The following is a 22,264-nucleotide window of genomic DNA, read 5'->3' as shown; positions in this document are numbered from 1 at the left end:
ATATGACCCGGCACTTAAGACCCTCTATGTCCAGTTACATAAAAGGTACCACCGCAATATTTGTAGGACTCGAGCAGCGTACTACACTACTGAGATTAAGAACAGTCATAATGCCTCCAAAACCATTTTTAGAATTCTAAAAGAGCTCAGCGCTAAGAAAACGATGGCCAATCCCAATACTTCATCTACACTTTGGGACAATATGGCGTCTTTCTTTATGGACAAAATTAAGAAAATATACAATACTTTTCCGGCGACTCCCCACCTCACTCCATCAGTCGACCCGAACAAACCCAATCTTTCTAATATTCCGTCACTCAGCCAAGAAGACTTCCTCAAACTTTGTAACAAAATTAAGTCAGGCTCACCGGCAGACCCCCTTAAACCTGAATTATTTAGAGAGGCAGACTGGACTGTACTTGGCCCCCTTAGAGAGATTGTAAACCTATCCTTCTCTACTGCCAGCATACCCACAAAATGGAAGCAAGCCTGGGTTTCACCCATTATAAAAAAAGCCCACACTAGACCCTACCTTACCTGAAAACTTTAGACCCATATCACTCCTCCCTTGGCCAGCCAAAGTAGCGGAGGCCCATGTCAATTCCACCCTGACCAAGTACCTGACATCTAATTCCATTCTAGACAGGTCACAACATGGTTTCTGCGTCGGACATAGTACAGAGACAGCCCTCTTAAGTGTGACTGAACATCTCCGTACTATATTAGACACTGGCGGAACGGCAGCACTGATTCTTTTAGACCTCAGTGCTGCCTTCGACACGGTGTCACACGAGGTACTACTGTTCAGGCTGGAGGAGGCAGGGGTCACAGGGTTGGCCCTCAGCTGGTTTAAAGCTTTCTTATCAGGCAGATCGTTTAGAGTCTCCACACCTTTTCTTTCTAAAGAATGCCCCATTGAGCAGGGTGTGCCCCAGGGGTCGGCCCTCAGCCCTACCCTATTTAATGTGTACGTCCAACCTCTGGCAGAAGTAGCCAGGAGACATGGACTGTCACTTGTCTACCGCCAACGACACCCAGCTGGTGGTGGCACTGAAAAATGAAAATGGTCTTAGCACACAGAATTTTAAGCAGACTCTCGTCGACATCACCAGTTGGATGACTGTGAACTACCTCCAGCTCAACACCGGCAAAACTGAGGTTTTGCTGGTGGGCAAAGAGACTACTGCTTGGGGGAACAGCTGGTGGACAGAGTCCCTCGGCCAACCACCTGAGCCTAAAGACTGTGTAAAAAACCTGGGAGTCTGGGAGGACTCTGCCCTGAACTTCACTCACCATACTAAAAAAGTGGCCGCCACCTGTTTCGGAATTTTACGAAATCTCATGCTATGTCCACTCCTCTCATCTTACATTCCCCGACGCACTCTGCGCTCGGAGGGACAGAATCTAGCTGTAGTGCCTCGAATTAAACTTGCCAGGATGGGCGGCCGCTCTTTCAGATACCTTGCGGCAAAACTCTGAAACGAACTCCCTACCCAAATACGGGGAATGGAGGATCTGTTACTCTTCAGGAAAGCCATATACACTTATCTCTTCTGTTAATTTGTAATATTCCCAATTTCCTTCTTCAGCATTTCCTTTCCGTTCAGTCTTATACAGTTAGCGCCGGGACGCCCCTTGACTGGGGCAGCCGTGCGCTTTATAAGTCCATATAACATTAACATTAACATTTAGAGGAGTGTTTATACTTTTTCTCTGCCCTTGGTGTTATAGCCTTGCATGTAGCAGGCTCTTTGAATGCCCCTTAGCCCTGGTCCAAGACACTAGGCAGCATTGGCAGGAATGAGTTCCTTGATTGTGTAGGCATCAGGGTCTCTAATACAAAAACATGACTGAGGTTTTCCTTCCTCTAGCTGAACCCCATAAGTTTCTGTAGCCTTTTTTAATCACCTGATTATACATGCCAATGTCATCTGGGGGTGATGGCCTCGAAGGATATGATAGCACCACCTCCTCCAGTGATTCTGCGTCAAGATATTGCCATTGGGAGCTCTCGATTCTCCGAATTCGGCGATTCTGGGTATGCTTGATCGTCTTCTTCGGCATCTTCCTGAAGAATGAACCTTCCTCTTCGATCTGTTCAGGGGTTCTTGGCGTTATTGGTTCTTCAGCAAACCTTTCGGCTTCCATTTCCTTGGTTTTCGGCAGTACCTTGAATTGCTTCAAGCTTTCAAAATCTTTTTTGCTTGAAGGATATTTGCCATTTCGGCTTTGAGCCTTCTTCTCTTTTTGTCAATCTCAGCCTTGTGTGTTGCGACGTCAAGATTTTCAATTTCCGATTTTTGGCTGACTACGCCGAACTGGTTGTCGAGATTTGTTTGTCTCTTCGGCACCGAAGCGTCCTTTTCAAGACTGTCTTTCGACGTCTTCGATCTTTCGAGGACCTTTGCTGGTCCGTTGTCCTTATCCAAGGATCCTACAGTCTGTTTTTGCTTGGATGCAGCTACGGTCTGCGAATGCTTCGATGCCGAGGATCCCTTTGGGGGTCTAGAGTCTGATTTTAAAGACAATTCTAGTTTTTTCGAGGTCGACAACTCTTACCTCCTTCGAAGTCTTCTTCTCAGCTTCCACAACCAAGACTTCACTTTCCTCGTCGCCTTCTGGTCCTTCGGAATGTTATCTTCTTCCTCACTGTAGAGGCCCAGGTCTCGCAGCGATGGTGGTGGTCCTTGGCCCTGCATGTTGTAATTGGCTCGTCGCTGCCTTTCGCTTACCCTCGACGTTTTCGGGGTGAAGACCGAGCAGGCGTTACAGTCGTCGCTTCAATGATCCAGCGGCGGGCACAGGTTACAGACCGGGTGCTGATCCTTTTGTGCATGTTTGCAGTGGCAGTTCTTAGAGAACTTGAACAGCGTCTTGTCCATTACCGCACCCAGGAAGCCCCATGTATGCACATTCTCCAATCGTCTACGAAGTTCTCGTTTTTTTCCCCCTCTTCGAACTGCGGTCGTCGTAGATTTAGAATTGAAAGTGGAGGACACCGTTCGACCGATTTTTCTCTGATTTTCCACAATTGTTCTCTCCAAACTTGGGAGATTCTCTGCATCAATCCAGACCCAACGGTGGAAAAAAAGAATCTGAAGATGGCTTCCAAAGGTGGGAGCTTCTGGAGGAAGTCAGTCGACCTCACAGAAGGGCACCAAATGGTACTACGTAGTCCACGCCCACCAACAGCAAAAAAAAAAAAAAAAGAAATACTACATTTCCAGACCCAACCACTATATGGCAGAATAATGCGCAGCATAGTGAATCCAGAAGAGATTCATGCTGCAAAAGTCTTAGTTTATACTTGTACTGGGTAGTGGAGCCATATCTGCCTAGGGCGTTTTGATGCTGAATGTGTGCAATTCATTTGGAGGTGTTTACTTTTTGTTGTGCTACAAAAATAAACAGGACATCTTATAAACAGCCTTTCCTTTTATATACATGTACCCCAGCAAGACTGTCACATAATTCACTTTACTTCATCTGACTGCAAAATGAGAGAAGTTTCTAAACACCAACTTGACAGAACACATAGCCTGACATTTGTCCTCTATCTTCTAGCATAGCAATTGTGACACGATAAACATAAAAATAAAAGACATCTTTATTACTTAGACTTTCAGAATCCACCAAAAAATGGGCTCATGACCCACCAGTGGGTTGCAACCCAGTTTCTAAAATAATTATGTCGCAATTTCATGTACTGTTGATGCATACAATGGGATACCATGTACTAATATTTAGCATGCACTTGCACTAGTGAAGTCATCCAGAACATCATACTAACGATGCATTAATATCACAATCTGTATTCAGACCCGGAAAAAAAACACAGTTGAAATACTATGTTACAATTAAGGACTGTTAGACAAAGAAATATATTCCGGTATTTTATACGCAGTAGTATGGCACATCAAACGAGGGTCAATCACAATACCCGAAAATACATTTGCCATTATCAACTGCAGCAATAACTCCTTAGCTAAGATCAAACTACTAAATTTGGTACCAGGAGCACAGAAGAGAACCACAAATCCCATTTCGATTTCCACAAGTCTTGTTTAGGTCTAAGCTTCAATTATATCTGAGATTTAGCAAATCAAAATGGCCGTTTTGCAAGATTTGCCCAAGGCGCATCACCGTCAATGCTATTGTTGGTAACTAAGGAATACAATTACTCCTCATCTAGGACCTCATCTACAAAAGGGATGGTTATAAAGGTAATATTCTTTGATCCTGAACTTTTTATACTGCCGGAAATTACTAACTCACTAAGACAGGGGAGTCAAACTGTCAGTAGGAACCCTTTATGTAAAAGTGGGACGGGAGTTTAGTGCACTAGTACCGCAGCTGCCAATTGGAAACGGATATAGGTTACTATAAGCCATGCTTCACAATCCCAGCCTGGAAGCCCTGAAACCTACCATAACCCTTTGGGATTTTAAAGGTCTATGCACAAATTCATGGCCTTCATACTGAGTTCATGGAGGGCATCTGAAACTAGCATTGGCATAGCCAACAGGTCTCACCTTTGGGACCTTTTAAGTGATTAGCTATGCAGTTCGTAAATACATGGCCTGGCCAATCGCAGCCCAAAGAAAGGACAGGTTTTCACGCTAATGGATGGTGAATTGTACGTTTATATTTTAAAGTTATGAAAAACGTGGGAGTCATAGAGGTGCTGAAGACAACCGATTCTTGTTTAACTGCAAGGGTTACAAAGCTTGCAAAAAATAGTCTGACTGCACAAACAGGTTTCCTGTTTTTTCCTACCTCTGTGACTCAGTTGTAAATATTCCTGTAGTACTGAGGGCTAAAGAAAATTCATTTTTAGGTGCTGCAAATATTAGGAACCCTCTCAAATGGTCAGTTAGCCCCCCACAGCATTGCAAACCCTGAGCTTCACGCTGCATGCTGAGCTCTGTAGTATGTGCATTAACCTAGTGGCTAGGAGTCATGATTCAGGCAGGTCCTTTGTCATTTGAGGTTCAGGTACTAAGCCTGCGGTAGCTGGCCTGAGTACACGGAAGGGGTCATGGTGAGAGAACCACACAGGTGGGCTGCTGCCTGCATTGGGCATAGTTGTATTTTATATGTTGTCAGCAAAAATATAGCTTGACAGAAATATTGTGTCTGAAACATCATTTGCAAAATGACCCATCGCTCAGGTTGTAGGTTTTTTATCATTTACTGCAATGGAAAGATCTTTTAAGACTAAGTAGTATGCAAGCTTCTCTGAGACTATATGTGGTTAAAGTAATTTGTGCACCACACCAGAGAGCTGTACTGGAGAACAGCATCACAGAGACATCCTCTGGCAGTAATATGGCGTCCTTAATATCGTTCATAAACTAATTAAGTTAGTGGTGCGAGCTTGTCTTGCTTCCCCTAATAGGTGTACCAAAAACCCATCTGCTCCAAAATGTAGCAGCACATTCCCTTTCATCTGAGCTAAATATAGAATTTACTCCCACTATCCATGCAGTCATGTAAAAACCTCCTGTTTTTCTGAAAAAATCTTTATATTCGCAAGCGTTATGGCATTAATTCCATTGAAGTGCCACAACAACCGATAAGGGATTTAATTTAGAGAAGTGCTATAATAATGCACAGTTCAAACAATCAAATAATGGCAGATTGTTTGTGGGTAGAGTGATGACACATGGTTTGCCATGAAACCAAACTAGAGATCAGAAATGAATGATCGCATAAAAGTTAAAGGGTCTTTAAATACTCAATCGCCCACATTGTTTAGCGTCCACTATAACACTGCTTTGTCGGCCTTCAAGACAAAATTCAGTTGGGGGGGGGGGGGACAGCACGTGCACTATTGAAGAGGATATGCTGCCAGAGCAAATACCTGATGCGATAGTTTACAGTACAATGTCTGGGGGCTTTACAGTCGGGGCGTGGGGGGTGTCTGAGTATGGAAGCCAGTGGCGCGCGCTGAAAGTGGAGGAGGCGAGAACACAGTGGAGTGAGAAGTAACGTAACGAGGGGGAAGTGGAGTGGTGGGGGCGGGGGGAGGGGTCAGTGCGGGGGGACAGTCTCTTCTGTGACAGAAACGCAGGAACTGGTTGAGACAGCACCAACGGCGACACACGCCAGCTCAGTAAACAAACTATAATGTTGGTCTGCCACGGCAGGGGTGTAAGTGCTCGGGACAAGAAGTGACCTAATGGCCAGAGCTGCCTTTTGTACTCTGGGGAACCAGGTTCTAATTCCGGCGTCGGTTCAACATCCTGTAACTTTTACAGACAAGCTCAGGTTTGGAGCAGTTTCAGGAAATGGAAATATAATTAGGCTGAACCGTGCATCGCTCTGTCATTACAGGCAGTGTAGGGCACCGCACCAGCTCTATGGCAAGGAGGAAGCCCGGGGAGTGAACGGTACAAAGAGCTACCGTCCCACAGAGGGAAGGGCAGGGGTTGCCTTCTAAAATCCCCTGGGCACTCGCTGGCGCTGCAGCCCATCTGGGCTCTTTACGAGAGGGCAGAATTTATCGGACACAGGGGTAGCACGCTTTGTGGCGGACAAAGGGTCCAGCGGCAACAGAGGGCCTTTTGATCTTGACACAGCATGTCGGGCTTGTCACAGAACAGGTGAAGGGGAGGGAGCCAAACACTGCAACACTCGCAGCCACAAGCCCCTGAACACTGCTCCACAGCCCCCTTTGTTAACTAAAATACAAACCGACGCAGCTCTGTCCCGATTTTATGAGTGGCTGCAGTATTGCATAATGTGATGTGCTTAATCCTGGGAAAAACAATGCCGAACCCTGTGTGGCGTTAAACGCCCCGGGCGGCGCTCAGGGCACCCTCGGTCGGCACAAAAACCTTGTAATGATCAAGAAGGGCAGCTAGATTGAAAGTTTAGAAGCCTTTAACCGAATGCTGTCGGAGTTTAGAAACCTTAACCGAATGCTGTCGGACGCTGGGCACCCTGTAACTTTCACAGCCGCGAAAGTGAAAGTAATAGGGAGCGATGCAGAGGAAGAGATAAGAAAGGCAAATGGTTGATGCACGTGTGCGTGCACGCAAGCTTGAGGCCAGCAAAAGCTTGTGGGTAGCACTTTGAAAACCCACTTACTAAAAGTCTAGAAACAGCGCATACGCTGCTCTAGGCTCAACCTAAAAAGGAATATTAATCTGAACCGCTTTTCTCCACCGTACAATTTGGACACTGTCTTTGTGAGGTAAAAGCAGTTAATTTGTAAGACCCTGCCTACAGGATGCTCATTCTACCACCAGACCCTCATTAGAATGCACACATTGCAGGTACCTTTGCTTTCCTGAGCATCACGGAGTAGGTCCATGATGGCCATCTCTGCATCTTTCAATCGCTCCTCAAACGCCTGATCAGTCACAGTTTCTTCACCTGTCCCCAAGTTAGCAATAAGGTTTTCCAGATCTTGTAGCTTTTCTCTTTGCTCCATAACCTGTAGAAGAGAAGAAGAATCAAAGTGTATCAACACTAAAACCTATTGCTAGTGTGCAGCAAGTCCAGAAACTTGTTACTTGTCTTTATTGCACTAATAAAGAATGATCATGTACTTGTGCCTGCTAGGCAGTAGCCGCTGCTGGTACTGTTCACCACTGGTTTGCCAGGGCACCAATACTCCTGCACTCCAATTGGATAAACATTTTAATTCCTTTTGGAATTTAGATTTTAGTAAGTGAGTGAGAGTTGTTAAGGCTCACCTAAGGACGTTGTAGAGTTTAGAAACACATACAGCATGACAGTGAATAAATCTCAGTGTTGATCCAGAAGTTAAAAAAAATCAAATATTTATTTTAATATGAGGTAGGCAAATCACAAAGTTTAAACTGGGATCTAAAAATATTATCCAAAGGGACAGTATTCAAGTCAAATCAGGATCTTCAGCACTCATTAGGTCTCTTAATAAACAATTTTTTCCTCAAGGGATTTGGATTTGTGCAAAGGGTATATAGATGCTGTACTGCAATAACCCAAGCACGGATTTACAAAACTAAATCTCAGTCCAATGAGATCACGGGGGTTTCAGGAAACAAATATCAAGTAATTTAGCAGTTCACAATCCTGGTATCACGAAAACAGTTCAGGACCCACTTTTCTATGTTCTCAACGAGACAGATGTAGAGGACTATGAATATCCAAGGTTTAAAGAAGTTGAAACATTTCTCAAACCCTGGATACATACGTGCCTCCAAAGTTTGACCAGTTTTTCATGGAAGACTCCAAATACAAATACATCCGGGCTAGACCACTAGATGGCGGAATTATGCTCAGCATGTGAATAAAGGCAGTTTACACTACAAAAGTTAGTAAAAAATTACCCCTTCGAATTATTTTCCTTCGACAAGGAAAAATAGTACCATTAGTATAAGTCATAAGTCAAAATCATAAGTCAAATGCTCTTGTATAGCGCACAAATCACCAAAAGGTCTCGATAACATGCAACTCGTATGTTGACCAATAATCCAACCATGAGGTGAATTTGCTCCGATCTCTACTCTCCCTGGAAGCTACCACATTCTGAAGCTGCCTTTGCTATATCTTTTTTATCATCTGTTGTAGGGAGTCATCCGCTGCCGCTACACACACTCCCCCCACCAGCCCCTATAGAAAGGGATGTTAATAATGGATACCTGAACTTACTGCTTAAACTCAGACACTCAACTAGGAGTGACTTCTAAGTTTGGTGCCGGAGCACATCTGCCTGCTGTCTGTGTCACCTATGTCGACGGCAGATTTCAACAGGTATTCATTATTGTTTTTCCCTACAGCAGAACTGCTTTAGACCTCTTTTCGTACTGTCCGGAAGGTGCTACATCAGAATCTTTATTTTCTCTGATTGTTGATGCCCAATCTGTTAAGGGGGGTGCCTGAGTTACCAGTTTGAGTAAACTATTTGCCGTAATAGCAGCAGATTGGCACATCTTTCCAGCCACAATTTGTTCTTTCTCTGGGTGGTTGACTGTTAGATGCCAGGGCATTGGCTCTCTTTATTACTGTGGAGACTAGGATGTAGTCTACTGGAGCAATGGTTTTTATATATAGAAGATCCTTTGCTGAATGATTATGTTTTTCCTTCACATTGGGTTTTACAGTGAATCCGGTCTGTCCTTTTTAGGTCGAGCTTAGGCAGCGCATGCGCTGTAAGGCATTCTGTATTCTATCACGTACTTGAAGCTCCGCCTACTCTCCACCCATATTTTTCAGTGGCTTGTGTCATTGTCCTTTGTAAATGCTGGCTTCTGATTCGTTAATAGGCTTGTTAGTCCCTCCTTAGTACCGCCGTGTCTTCATTTGTAACCTCCCATGAGGACTGGCCCTTTTACTTCTGTTACATGGTATGTCTTATTTAGTCTATAAGCACTATTTTCTTTAATGAGTTTCTCCTACTGCAGGCACGACATACTTTCCTGCAACTTTCAGCGCGCCATGCGTGCGTTCACTACGCAGAAGCCTGGGACAAAGGTGGCCACTTTTTTTAAATTAAATAGGTCTCGTATTTACAAGAGTTTGAGCTATTGGCATTATAAATGAGAATGCTGTTTATTTATGTGTTAATTATCAAAACAGATCAATAAAAGGCATTGTAATTTACAATGCTAATAGCTTAAACTCTCGCAAATGCGAGACCTTTGCATTGTAAATGCTTGTTTTTCTCTCTCTTTTGGGCATCAACCACCATTTGGTGGCATGTCGAGCCCCTTTGTGACATCAGACGTGCTCTCCATCTTTTGATTTTTTTTCCCCTTGGCGACTTTAGTAGTTGGAAACTTCCTATTTCTTTAAGTGGTGTTCACCTCACCAGTTTGTTCCCAAACACTTCTGGAGAGTTGGCTGGGTCATATGTGAATCCAGAAAAGCTTTCAAGCGCAAAACTACTCTGACTGGCAAGTAATCATTTCGTTTTTGCAGCATGAATCCTTCCTGGATTCACATACTGTGCATGGATTAAGTAGTGGTATAAGTCTTCTTGGGGAGGATGGGTTGATGCTTGAGTTAGCAAATGTGGGTTGTAACACTCTGTCCCACCTGTGAGTCCTTGTCTTATCTAGATGTCCACATAGTAGCGTTTTTTGAAGGGGTGTGTGGATGACCATGTTGCAGCTATTTAGATGTCACTGATGGGCATGTTTTCCAAGAATGCAAGGGTTGCACTCTTATTTCTCACTGTAGGCAAAGTTTTCTCTGCCCTTGTGTAGCAAGTTTGAGTTGTCTGTAGGTTTCTTGGGGACAGAGCTGCTGTCCTCGGGAGTCTCTGATCTTTGTCGAAGAGCAGGCAGTCTTCCTCAGGTTCTGGAAGTCGCTTGCTGTAGGACAGACGTTCACTTCCTCACAGGTCTTTGAAGCTAGGGACAGACCGGTAGGACTGGGGCCAAGTCAGTAGTCGTTTTTAGGCTTCGCTGCACAGAGTCTTCCTTGTTCTTCTTTGGTCGGCAGGAAACTACTTTCAAGGTCTGAGGGAGCCTCCTAAATACCAGATTTAGGGGGTGTTTTAAGGGATTAACAGGCAGGGTCAATGGGCACCTCACTTAGAGTGACTACACCCTCTATTATGCCCCCTCCCACAGCTCTGATTGGAAGAGTCCCCTCATCTTCAAGACTGAGGTATAGGAAGCTGGGTTTCTGGTGCAGTTAACTCCCCCCCCACCCACCCCCTCCCCCCACCATCACTTTTTGCCAGATGCACTTTGACTTGATGCGCCCTGGGTCCCTCCAAATCAGGTTCCCAGGGCATGTAACCCCAATCGACCCTTATCTGGCCACATGCAAGTCCCTTTTAATAGGTACCATGGGTACCAAGGGCAATGTGAACAGGGAAGGCGTCTAAGGGCTGCAGCACATATTGTGCCACCTATAGAGGTCCTGTACCTTAACATACATACACTGCCATTGCAGGCTGCATGTTTTGGAGCAGAGAAAAGTGAAGAGAAGACATGGCACACATACCTGTGTGTCAAGCCTGCAAACCACTGTCTATGGTATAGGTAAGTATGTAAGTATGTAAGACACCCCTTTAGCTGGGTGCACTATACAACTGGTGAGGGTACAGTTACATGAGCACTGTGCCCCTACAGTGTCTAAGTCCATTCTTAGACATTATAAGTGTAGTAAAGCCATGAAAGAGTATACGGTCTGGGAGTTTATCATTACTAACTCCACAACACCATAATGGCTTTACTGAATTCTGGGACGTTTGGTATCAAAGTTCTCAACTTTAACAAACCCACACTGATGCCAGTGTGGGATTTATTATACAATGCACTCAGAGGGCTTATTTGAGATGCCTCCGGAAAAACGAACAGCCTCTGGTGTGTTCCCTGACTGGTACACACAAGCCTGCCACCACAAGACACATTTCTGGAATTCTGGGGTGGGAGGATTCCTTCGTTGAGACCAAAAATAAAGCCTTTCCAGGGTGGAGGTGGTCACACCTTCCCCAGGCCTTGAAGAGCTATCTGTGGCAGGGGAGCTTCAATGGCCTTGCCGCCTTTGCAATGTGACCCCCAGCCTCTCCTGCTATCAGCAGCAGCCCCCCTGTCTCCCCTCCTTTTCAGCAGGAAGATAGGCGGGAAACATTAGAGCAGCCCAGATGTGCCCACCTCTGCCAACTCCACCCCTCAGGTGGGGGCGGTGAGATGAATCGCACTCTTCAGTGCCCTCCATCTTGCAGATGGCAGGCTCTCTCCAATACGAATTAGAGATTGTTCCTTCTCCCCCACATGGGGTGTGCACACCAAGGGTGTAGTCACCCCAAGGACAGTAGCCCAATGGCTACTGACCTTGAGACCCTTTAAACGCCCTCTCAATACAGTATATAGGGGGCAGCCCTGAACCAAGAAGACAGATTCCTGCAACCTACGAAGGATGAAAGAAGATGCCCAGCAGAGGAGACTGCTAAGAAGAACTGACTTATCCCCAACGCTACTGGCCCGTCTGCAATTTTCAGAGATCCTGTGCAAAAAGTCACCTTGCCCTGCAGCCAACGACTTCCAGAACCCTGGGAGGACTGAATGCCTTCAACAAAGACTGCATCTCCTGTGAACAGCAGCTCTGTTCAAATGAAACTCCAAATACAGACTCTGAGCCTGCTGAGGACAAAGAAACCAGACACCTGGAACCATCACTTCACCAGATGCCTACTGCCCGAATCCAGGTGGCCCATCGGTCCAATCGAGGTACCCAGTGCTCCAGAAACAGAGTCCACCTAGACATATGAAGATGGCATACGGTCACTCCCTGAATGGAAGCATACTATTTTGCTGCATTATTAATAATAAAGGTTTTACAATTTCAATCAATCTGGGATATTTAATAATTATTTTAGGATGGCTTAAAACTTGGGAATTTCCCTTATTCAGGTACTCAAACCCCTCAGTCAGGACTCCAAAATTGGTAAGGTATTACATATTGACTATTTTCTGCCAAAAGCAGCAGTAGTTGTGGTGATGGTTCAAGATTCCTGACATCCACGCAGAAACCCTCTTAAATACATATGTCTGGAAGCTTGGTCAAAAGAGAGAAACAGAAAAAATGCCATCTCTGGAAAGTAGGGGACTGGTTCATTAATGATAATCTAGATTCATGGCAAGCAATACAGCTTAAGCCTCAATCAGCATAGACTCAAAATAAGCTTACCTACTTTCAAACAGTCACCCCAGTCAAAAAAAATCTGCAGCTTCATACTGAATCTACAAGGGAGGTAGTTCAGGCTCTAGATGGCCCTTTAGCAATCAGGGTATGTTAAGCCATTAGGTACCCTAGTTACGGGTCTTGCAGAACAACTCTGAAGACCAGTTTTGTGCTCTAAAAAGTAAATGGTCAAAAGAAACAAAGGTGACACAAGATGAACGGATAGAAACCTCCCAACGTAAACTGCAGAGGGCTGGTAGGATCCAATTTAAGGAGAATGCAGTTGAATTCTCAGTGGATTGTCCAATTTATCTCATCAGTATCCCAGGTATACATAGTGTGGAAACTTGGTTCATTTGATCTGGAGATTTAATAGGCTAAGAACATTTTGGGGAGGAGTCTGGACAAGCATGTAGGTTTCACTGGGTGGGTGAGATTGCTCTGGGTGGGAACTCTATTCTTCTTGGTAGCTCTAAGAATTTGGGAATTCGACCAAGAGATGCACGTTTCTGGTGGTTCATTGCAATACAGTTCGCACATTCTGCGATTGCTACTTGTTGGAGATCACCTAAACCACCCGAATTTCGATTGTAACTGGAGACGTAAAGTAGAGTTTGCATCGAAAACTATTTGTATGCAAGAGGTTGGGGGGAGTGTGGGGGGGGGGGGGGGGGGGAGAACCTTTTCTAAAATTTGGAAACTCTCTATACACCTTATAATTCAATAATATGCTTGTTATATTAAAATTTGGTGAAGGTTTTTAAATATGGAGGATTTATAATTGATATATTTGTCGTGGAATTGAACTGAATGAATTTTTTGCTAAACTATATTTTTAGCACCAATTTAACTTTGTATGTAATATTTCAAGATATATATATATATATATATATATATATAATTTTTTTTTTTTACTGAGAGACCACATTTCCACTGCATGGAACAGGAACCAGTTATAAATAAATGACTGAAAATTCCAGATAGACTCAGCTGGTGTACCGGTGCAGGCCAAAAACTGCATTCTCCGAGCATCCTCACCAGGTACTTAAACTGTGCCCCATCATATCTTCAGGAATTGCTGGATGTCAGTACGGACAGGTTTTCTAATGCCCAGAGTACTCTACTACGCTAGGCCTGCTGAAGCAGAAAGGTGCTCAGCCCAACTGACCGGAGCTTCAAAGAAAAAAATAAATTTCAATAACAAAAACATAAAACCAAAAAATTCTGAATACATCTTACATCATACATCTTACAGACAAATGGAAATCTAGATCCCTTAGTGACACCAGGGAATATTTTTCATGAGGGACAATATGCAGGAAAGGTTAATCAAGAAGCTTACATTTTGGTCATCTCGCTTCACTAATGTTTTTTAAAAAGTATACCCCGTAATTACCTTGTCCTTTACAAGCCTGTAGCACGCAGGACACTCTTGACAGCCTGGAGAGGATCGATTGTAGAAATAATTCTCTTCACACTGATCACAGAGGTTTCCCACGAAACCCTCTTTACACTCACAACGACCATCGTCCTTACACTGTAAGGATCGAGAGCCCTCTGGGTCACAGTCGCATGCTGAAGAGGGGTGAAGAGACAAAGTGTTTAGACTAGTAAAATGTGCATAGGATACGATCAAACCAAATGAGTCAACTGTCTATAATAAGTGACATGCAATAATCCAGACATGCCAACGTAATAAGGTTTTTACCATAATTAAAAGACTTGATTCAAAAACAAAAGTTTTGGTTAAACACAAATAAGTCCTCCTTTCCGAATCCAAGCATTAAATGACATGTTACCTGTTAAATCCATAAAAAAGGTACAGGCTGTAAAAATTATGTTTCTAATATGCAGAACAGTTTTATGAATATGTTTTCACTAATAATTTCTTTATACAATTTCCCCCCCAAAATGAAAACTACACTCAATAGTGCTCCCAATTTGATGCACATGTTCCGATAGCAAGTCTTTCTCCTAGTTTAATATTCATAACTGGCCCAGGTTGCCCACTCTGGATAATTGGAGTGTCAAGCCTCCTAGTTCGTTAGCCCTACTTTGCAACCATTACCCCCGCCTACAGAAGTACTGCACACTGCCTTTGGTAGTGGGCTATGCATTGGGCACCCACCTTGGTCTTTGGTCACATTATGTGCCTAGTTCATCTATTCAGAGAACCACATTTGGCATAAACGATTATTTCAGATTTAACACCTCCATGCCTCTTTCCACAATGGACCCGTTTCAGAATGTAGTATGTGAGAATGCACTTTTAGCACCTTTGACCTGCATGTACTCATTGCAACTACTTCCAAGATTTAACATCTCACGGAACTCAAACAAGCATGCTTTTCATCTTTGACTTACTGTGTCCCAAAACTATTTTGAACCACTCTTGGAAATCATGTGAGTGGCCAGACACTTGTGACCATGGAGACCATGTTTGTCTAAAGGACCTTATGGTATGCCTTAGTTTTCCTTAACTGAGCTCTTCATAGATATTATCCTTCCTTTTCATAACTGAAAACAATGCTTAGCAATGAAAAAGTCCAATGCCTGCAGGTCAATAAAGGGCGAAATGCATGTTGTCTGGATCTACAAAGCACACTGACTATTAACGAACCTGAATAGTGAACGACTCATGAAAAAAGCTTTTCGAAAAAACCTCTAAGATACTGTATTCTATACTAGAATGCAATATGTTGTTTAATACACAGAAGTGCACTTTTGAAATCTTGGGAGTGTAACACTCGCCCTCCCTTCTGGAGTCATTATTTGAAAGGGAAATAGATCCATCCTAATGTGGTGCTTCATCTTTCACAATTGTGGTCTGTGACACAGTAAGGCAAAGGATAAAAAACAGACTTGCTTGGATGCCTCAAGGATGGCAGATGACGGTCACAGTTTCTATGGGTGCATGTAGGCCAAAGATGCTAAGGATGCACTCTCATATTCTACATTCTGAAGTGGGACCATCACACTGAGTGAGGAAGGAGGCATCTGCACAGCCCACCAGCAGACAGCAAGGTGAAGAGGTCACTCTGTAGAAATTTCAACTTTTCTTCTTTCCGCTGTAGGCAATAACCATCACAGACTGTTCGAATGCAAACACCCTGGCACTAACTCTTCCCTGAACTTTTAAGCAAGCATAAAGTAGCAACAAACCTATACATCCTGATTAGAGGTATAGTACCACATCAATATGCAGTGTAGCATTATGTATGGCTTACAATGAATTATGTACGGCCACTCACCAGCTCACTATCTGCTTAACAGATTAGACAGATAGTTACGGAAGGGACGTTTTAACCACTAAATTATGAAGGTGGCTGACAGTGGCTGAAAAATAATGTTTAGAATGGGCCTAATGTGGTAGTGTTGGCAAGAGCACTAGTTGCTATACTGTGTGAACGGCTGCTTCTACTTACGTTTGCATCCATCAGGTCCAAATCCAAAGTGATTAACTTCACATCGCTCACAACGACGGCCAGTAATGCCAGGCTGACATTCGCACTGACCTGATTGGATATCACACTGCCCATTGGTGGAGCCCAGCGCATGGCATTCACACCTATGATAAATGAGATTAGAGATAGCTACACTTGTATGGATAATCAACAATCGATACATCTACAGATGCACCTTGAGTGGCACTCCAATGAAATGTCCTTACAATAAGCAACACAATTTCAATGCTATGTCCAGTTAACCACTACTACAACATTTTAATGCATTTGAGATAATACCCCAAATGAAGTGGTTACAACTAAGCATGTCGGAGTGAAATAGACACAAGTACAATACACAATGTAAAAGAAAGGTGGTTTAGTAACTAAACACATGCATCAAGTTAGTCAAGGAAGGACTTACAACAACACGAGAGGATGTGCTTATGACAAGTACAGAAAAGAAGTAGACTGACAAAAAACAAATTGCATTAACCAGACGGAATGGCTACACCAACCGCCAACTGCCAAGATGCACCAACATGCATAACGTTTTTCCAGCATACAGATATACCTCCTTTTGAGGCAAACACAGATCATGGCCTATTCAAAGACGCTAAATGAATCATTTTAGTAACATGTGACAAACATTTCCCCAAGTAAAGTCCAGTTGACACCACCACTACTCAACAAAACAGCCACTGACAAACTAAACACAAAAACACTGAAGAACACACTAACTTATAAAAGGCATACCTATATGTAATTGCTAGGATACAGTGGCACTAAGTTTCACCTGCTTTGTATTACTGCCAGTAAGAAAATAAGGACATATGCAGTACATCATTTTAACTGCCATGAAGTGGGTTTTGCTTTCTATAGCTACAGGGTGAACTTCGACAGAATGCAGCAAGGGATACACCATAGTTGCGAATTGTAGGTGTTTTTTTACATATGGTAAAACCAACCCCATATGATGCAATTAACGGCACCTGGGACCATCTACTTTCTCAAACACACACACTCTTCAATAACCAATGGTTATGTGCAAAGACGTCTGATGTACCAGGTCTATCCTACACCGTCAAACTTTATTCAATTCCACCAAAGGTTCCCTTATATGGCAAACTACAACCAACACCTTTTCCACCAGTTTCCTCCTAAGGGCACCGAGGAAACTGGAGCAAATCTGAGCACTTCTGCCTCATCTGATGTACGAAGCACTATATAAATTATGCAAACTGAAACGATACTTATATAACCATCCAGTAAGGGTTTTGGGGTATTAAAGGGTAGGAAAGCAGTAAACAAATATTAGTCAAACATCAAGCGTCTCACCTATCACAACCAAGTGAACTTTGGAGGTTATAGAATCCTAGCTCGCAGGCGCCACAATCCCTTCCTGTGACATGTGGGAGGCATTCACACTGCCCTGTAACCTGGTTACAACTGGTCTGCTGGTTGACAGTACCATAAGGATTGCAACTGCAGGCTGGAAGACAGAAGTAAGGCATATGGTGGGTTTAACAGTTATAGGTGAACCATGAGAATTAGCAGACCAACTAAGGAAAGATTACCATTACCTTTGCATTTCTCTTCAGAAATAGGAGCCAGAGGGTTTCCAAAGAAGCCATCTCGACAACGGTCGCAGTAGAAACCAGCAGTGTTGTAGATGCATTTTAGACATTCGCCAGTTAGACGATCACAGTTCCCAACAGCATTTGTGTCTATATTTTCATTGCAGTTACAAGTTCGGCACACTCTTGCAGGGCCACTTTCACCAAGTGGATCACCAAAGAAGCCATCATCGCAGAGTTCACACCGTTTACCTGGAAGGAGTAATGAGACATATCTTGTTTTCTGTTCCAGTAGAAACTGCTCGTATGATACAATTATGTGCATTACTTAATGTAAATAGCAGAAATCAGAAATATTAGTTCAAGTTAGTAGATTATATGGCTGATTACGCATGCTACATTTGTTATGCTTTGTTCAATTTTGATTCTTGCTATTTTTTGGTCTGGCTTCTGAGCACAGGTGTCAAAGAGAAAAAGAACAATAAGAAACACTACTGAAAGATAGGCCTGTGGCACTACCAACATTGATGTCCTTCAAAACATGTTGCGTGCTTGAGCTGAAAAAGAGTGCTTGCCTTGTGGAAACACTCATTCATGTTCAATTTATGGCTGAGGTTGGTTGCGGTACCAATGCAATGATCAAGGCATCTGTTTTTATTTAAAATTATGACAAAGGCAGTAGGTTTGGCATATTTAATGTGAAATTCTTATGTTAAAGCCAATAGGCTTTTAATGGTAGATTGATATTACACTGTATTAAAACCTGTACAGAGATATTTTGTTACATGAACTCTCAGACTATAGTAGTAGGCATGTTCTGTGGTACTGGTTAACTTCACTTACAACCCCTGGATTTAGAAGGTTTGAACCATGATAATTCTGGTTAGATACTCTTTGGAGGACTGTACTTTGTTTAGCCAACCGTAGTTGTGTCTTCATTTGTAATTCTATGACTGTATGCCTGATGGTTGCCTTGCATGAAAGCTTATGCCAACTACAGTAGGCCTGAGTTGGTTAAGGTGCCAAGTCAGTGATAAAGACAATCAGTCTCACTGGCTTACTGGGAAAAAATAAGTTCTCTGCCACGGGTCTGATAGGTTTATTAGGAAATGTTATGGCAAAGGCAATAAGTCTGGCTTACTTATTGTGAAAGCATCTGCTAAAGCAAATAGACCTTCAGGGTGGACAGATATTACATGTGCTAAAGGCTGTAGACCGTTTTTTCTGTTACATAGGATCACACAGATTACCATGGTAGTAAAGGGCTTTTTGGTTGGCAACCCTCCACTGACAAAACCCTGGGTGGTAGAATAGGTTCACTGTGAATATTCTTGTTAACCCCTCTTAGGAGAGGTTGGATTATTTAACAACAGTAATGTTATATTTGTAAGTTTATGACTGTTTGCCTCATCGTTGCCTTGTAGAAATACTTATAAACAATACAGTTGGCTGGAGGAGTTTAGAATGAGAACTAAAATGGATACTTTAAGTTTAGCAGCTTGAAGAATTTTGTGGATTCACATATTGTGCATTACTCCAGCATCGGGGCGGGAGCCTTCCTTGGGGGTGCAATTCTCTTGGAACCTACCAGGAATCTTATGACACCTGGTGATGTGAAAAGACTTTTACATGAAGCTACCCTGGTGTAAGCTACAATCGATGCCAGGTGCATCGTGAGGCTTGAGTAGTTAATTTTGCTGTCTAGTAAGTGCGTAGGATATATGAGCACTGTTTTAAGTATGGATATTGAATTTAGGGTATTGTTCTCCGTATACCATACAATGTACCGTTTCCACTTAGATGCCAGGATTGGTATACAGACTGCTGGTTTGAATGCGGTTGGTTGATGAGGTTGTCCTGTTGAGGAGACCTCTCCTCCTGTGGGTCATCAGAGGTTAAATCCTCCTCTTTTGAAGGCACTCCTTTAGTGCAGGCCCCCCATAGACCTGGCTGTCTCATTGTTTTTCTTTATTTGTTGTAGGGATTCATTTACCTCACTTCCAAACAGGGTGTCTCCTGTGAAGGGTTTATTGTTTATGGACATATGTACTTCTTGTTTCAAGCCTAATATTCAGAGCCAGGCGTGCCTTCTTTACGCTGTGCCTGTGCACATTTTTCTGCTGGCTGTATCGGCTGCGCCTAGAGCTGATTTCAGACTGGTGTTAAGCAATGTTATTTCTCTCTTGTATGATGGATTTTGCTCTCTTTATTTTCTTCTGGGAGCTTGTTCATTAGTTCATCAATGTCGTCCCACTGCTGGTGGCCATACCTATTGAGGAGGGCATTAGAGTTTGCAATGTGCCATTGAGTTGCTGTCTTCTTCTCCATCTTTCTCCCCACCATGTCCTTTCTCCTAATTTTCCTTTCTGGATGTGGGCCAGTGGAGGAATGAGCGTTGCTCATACTTCTTGCTGTGGTAACAATGATGGAGTCCGCCACGGTGTTCCCTTGAATGTAATAAGGGTCCCTTGTGGAGGGATCATATTTTTTCTCCACCCATGGGGTTACTTTACTCCCTTTGATGAGACCCTGGTCCAGATGGTTGGTGCTAATGTTTCTAGGGGAAAACATGAGTCTCCTTTCTCCTCGTCTAAGGAGACCACAAAGTTATCAGCTGATCTCTTGATGAGGCACTGGTAGAAGGCTATGTCTTCTGGTGGCGAGGCCTTCGAGGGATAGCCACAGACCTCTTCTTCAGGGCTTTCTGTGTCGAGGTTGTTCCACTCTTCCTCAAAAGTTCTTGTCGCTTCCTCCTCTTCAGGAAATTGCGGTTCCTTTTCAACGTCCTCCTCTTGAGGTTCAGGGGTTGCCAGAGCTTCGAGGGTATCCTCTTCTTTCTCTGTGGTAGTGAAGAGCTTAGCGGGAATCCTGTACTCGTTTAGCACTTTTCATTGGAGTACCGCCATTCTGCCTCCAGGAGTCTTTTCTTCTCTATCCCGAGTGCCCTTTCGGCGTCTGAAGCCAGGGATGGGGGGGGGTTCCTCTTTTTGGGTGTGGTGGATTCTACCTCTGAAGGTACGGTCTTGTCCTTCGCGGCCTCTAGTCTGGCACCTTTCTTAGATGATTGACGTTTTTCCCTCGTCGCTATCCCTGGAATGGGAACCTAGGGGTTCTTTCGGCCGTGGTTGACCCTCGGTCATCGTTTTCGTCTACACCTGGGCTGCCATTCGAACTTTTTTTTTTCCTAGGCCCTTGGTATCAGGTGAGGGGTTTTTGTTACCTTGTCAGTTTTCTTCTTTATGTCTTTGGCCATCCTTGTTGAAGTACTTTTCCTCTCGACGTCCCTTTTAAGGATCTCGACGTCTGACCCTCCGTGTGTCGATTCTGTGGTCACCCCCTGTTCATCTTCATCAATTGAGAGGCCCAAATCCCTCAGCGATACCCATTGTTTCTGTCTGACGAGAATGGCCTTCCTCTGCTTGTGACGGGCCTTGAGAGTCTTCGACACGTATACAGAGCAGGCCTTGCAGTCCTAATCCTTGTGATCCCTCGGCAGGCAGAGGTTTCAGACATCGTGTGGATAGCCTTGTGCAAATTTTTGGTGGCAGTAAGGGCAACATTTGACAGTTGAATTTTCCATGGCCCCTACCTTGCCTCATTTCGGTACATCGGTGTTGTTGTTGCTCCGTCGGAATCCCCAACAGGGAAAGGTGTCCGGCGGGCTCTCTCCTTCTCCGGTGTCTTCTCAATTGATGAATGACTGTTTTTCCTCTTAAATTCCTAAATTTATTTGTGGATTTTATCCAAAACTTCAGAGTGTCTCCACTTGCTTCCAGACCCAACGGCAGAAAAAACTTGAAGATAGCTACTACGCACAGGAACTTTCGGGGCGCCGTCGGACGTCACACAAGGGATGCACCTAGCACCAAGGGGTGGTCGACGCCCCATGAAAAAGAAAAGAAAAAAAAAACTTTGTGGCCCAACCGCAAGATGACGGAATAAATGCACAGCATGTGAATTTAGGGAAGGATTTATGCTGCAAAACTGTGGGTTTGCAGTCAGTACAACTCTGTTCTTGTGTAAGGATACAGGCTTTTGCAGGTTTATCCCCACTTTTTGCCCCCCCATTTTGGCTATTAGGTACAGCTGTAATGGCAAGGAAATGCCCCAAGCCATGTTGAACAGGCTTCATTGCATGTGCACTGACCCTTAAAATGGAGCATGTGTAATTGACTTGTCCTCAATTGGAATAGCCTGACTTACTTGCAAGTCCCTAGTATACGGTACCCAGGGTCTGTAAGTTAGAGTGTACCCCAGGGACTTACTGACTTGTGTCAACCTGAGTGGCACAGGTAAAATATGGCTCCCGGTCTACCACTGCAGACTGGAAAGGCAGTTTGCCATTTGACGTAATGGCAAAGCCCAAACGTCCCTTTTTAATATATATAGGTCTAACGAGCCCTGAGGCAGGGTGCTGTATGTAAAAAAGTAAAACATGCACTTTTACATGTTCCAGCAGTAAAAAATGTATACTGTTTTTACTGTGGAAAGGCTGGCAGCCCCATTGGCAAATACAGAGTTACAGGCTGACACCTCAGCCCTGTTAACTTCTGAATGGGACTACTAAAGTTGGTTGGTACTGTAAGGTATCAAAAGAATCAATGCAATAAATCC

At 43.8% G+C, this 22,264-nt stretch overlaps 1 protein-coding gene across 1 annotated transcript in view; it reads right to left on the bottom strand.

The window, feature by feature from the left end:
- The window catches only part of LAMC1 (laminin subunit gamma 1), a 343,593-nt gene that overhangs the window by 81,346 nt on the left and 239,983 nt on the right, over positions 1-22,264 (bottom strand). The window contains exons 14-18 of the mRNA XM_086955666.1: positions 17,657-17,902; positions 17,412-17,565; positions 16,056-16,198; positions 14,027-14,205; positions 7,285-7,441 (exon numbers count right to left, since the gene is read on the bottom strand). Coding sequence (XP_086811792.1) covers positions 7,285-7,441; positions 14,027-14,205; positions 16,056-16,198; positions 17,412-17,565; positions 17,657-17,902 — 879 coding nt within the window. The remainder of the gene's footprint in view (positions 1-7,284; positions 7,442-14,026; positions 14,206-16,055; positions 16,199-17,411; positions 17,566-17,656; positions 17,903-22,264) is intronic.

Source organism: Lissotriton vulgaris, chromosome 1_1 (assembly GCF_964263255.1).
Source record: "Lissotriton vulgaris chromosome 1_1, aLisVul1.2, whole genome shotgun sequence".
Classification (NCBI taxonomy): domain Eukaryota; kingdom Metazoa; phylum Chordata; class Amphibia; order Caudata; family Salamandridae; genus Lissotriton; species Lissotriton vulgaris.
This window is presented reverse-complemented; position numbering and strand designations above follow the sequence as displayed.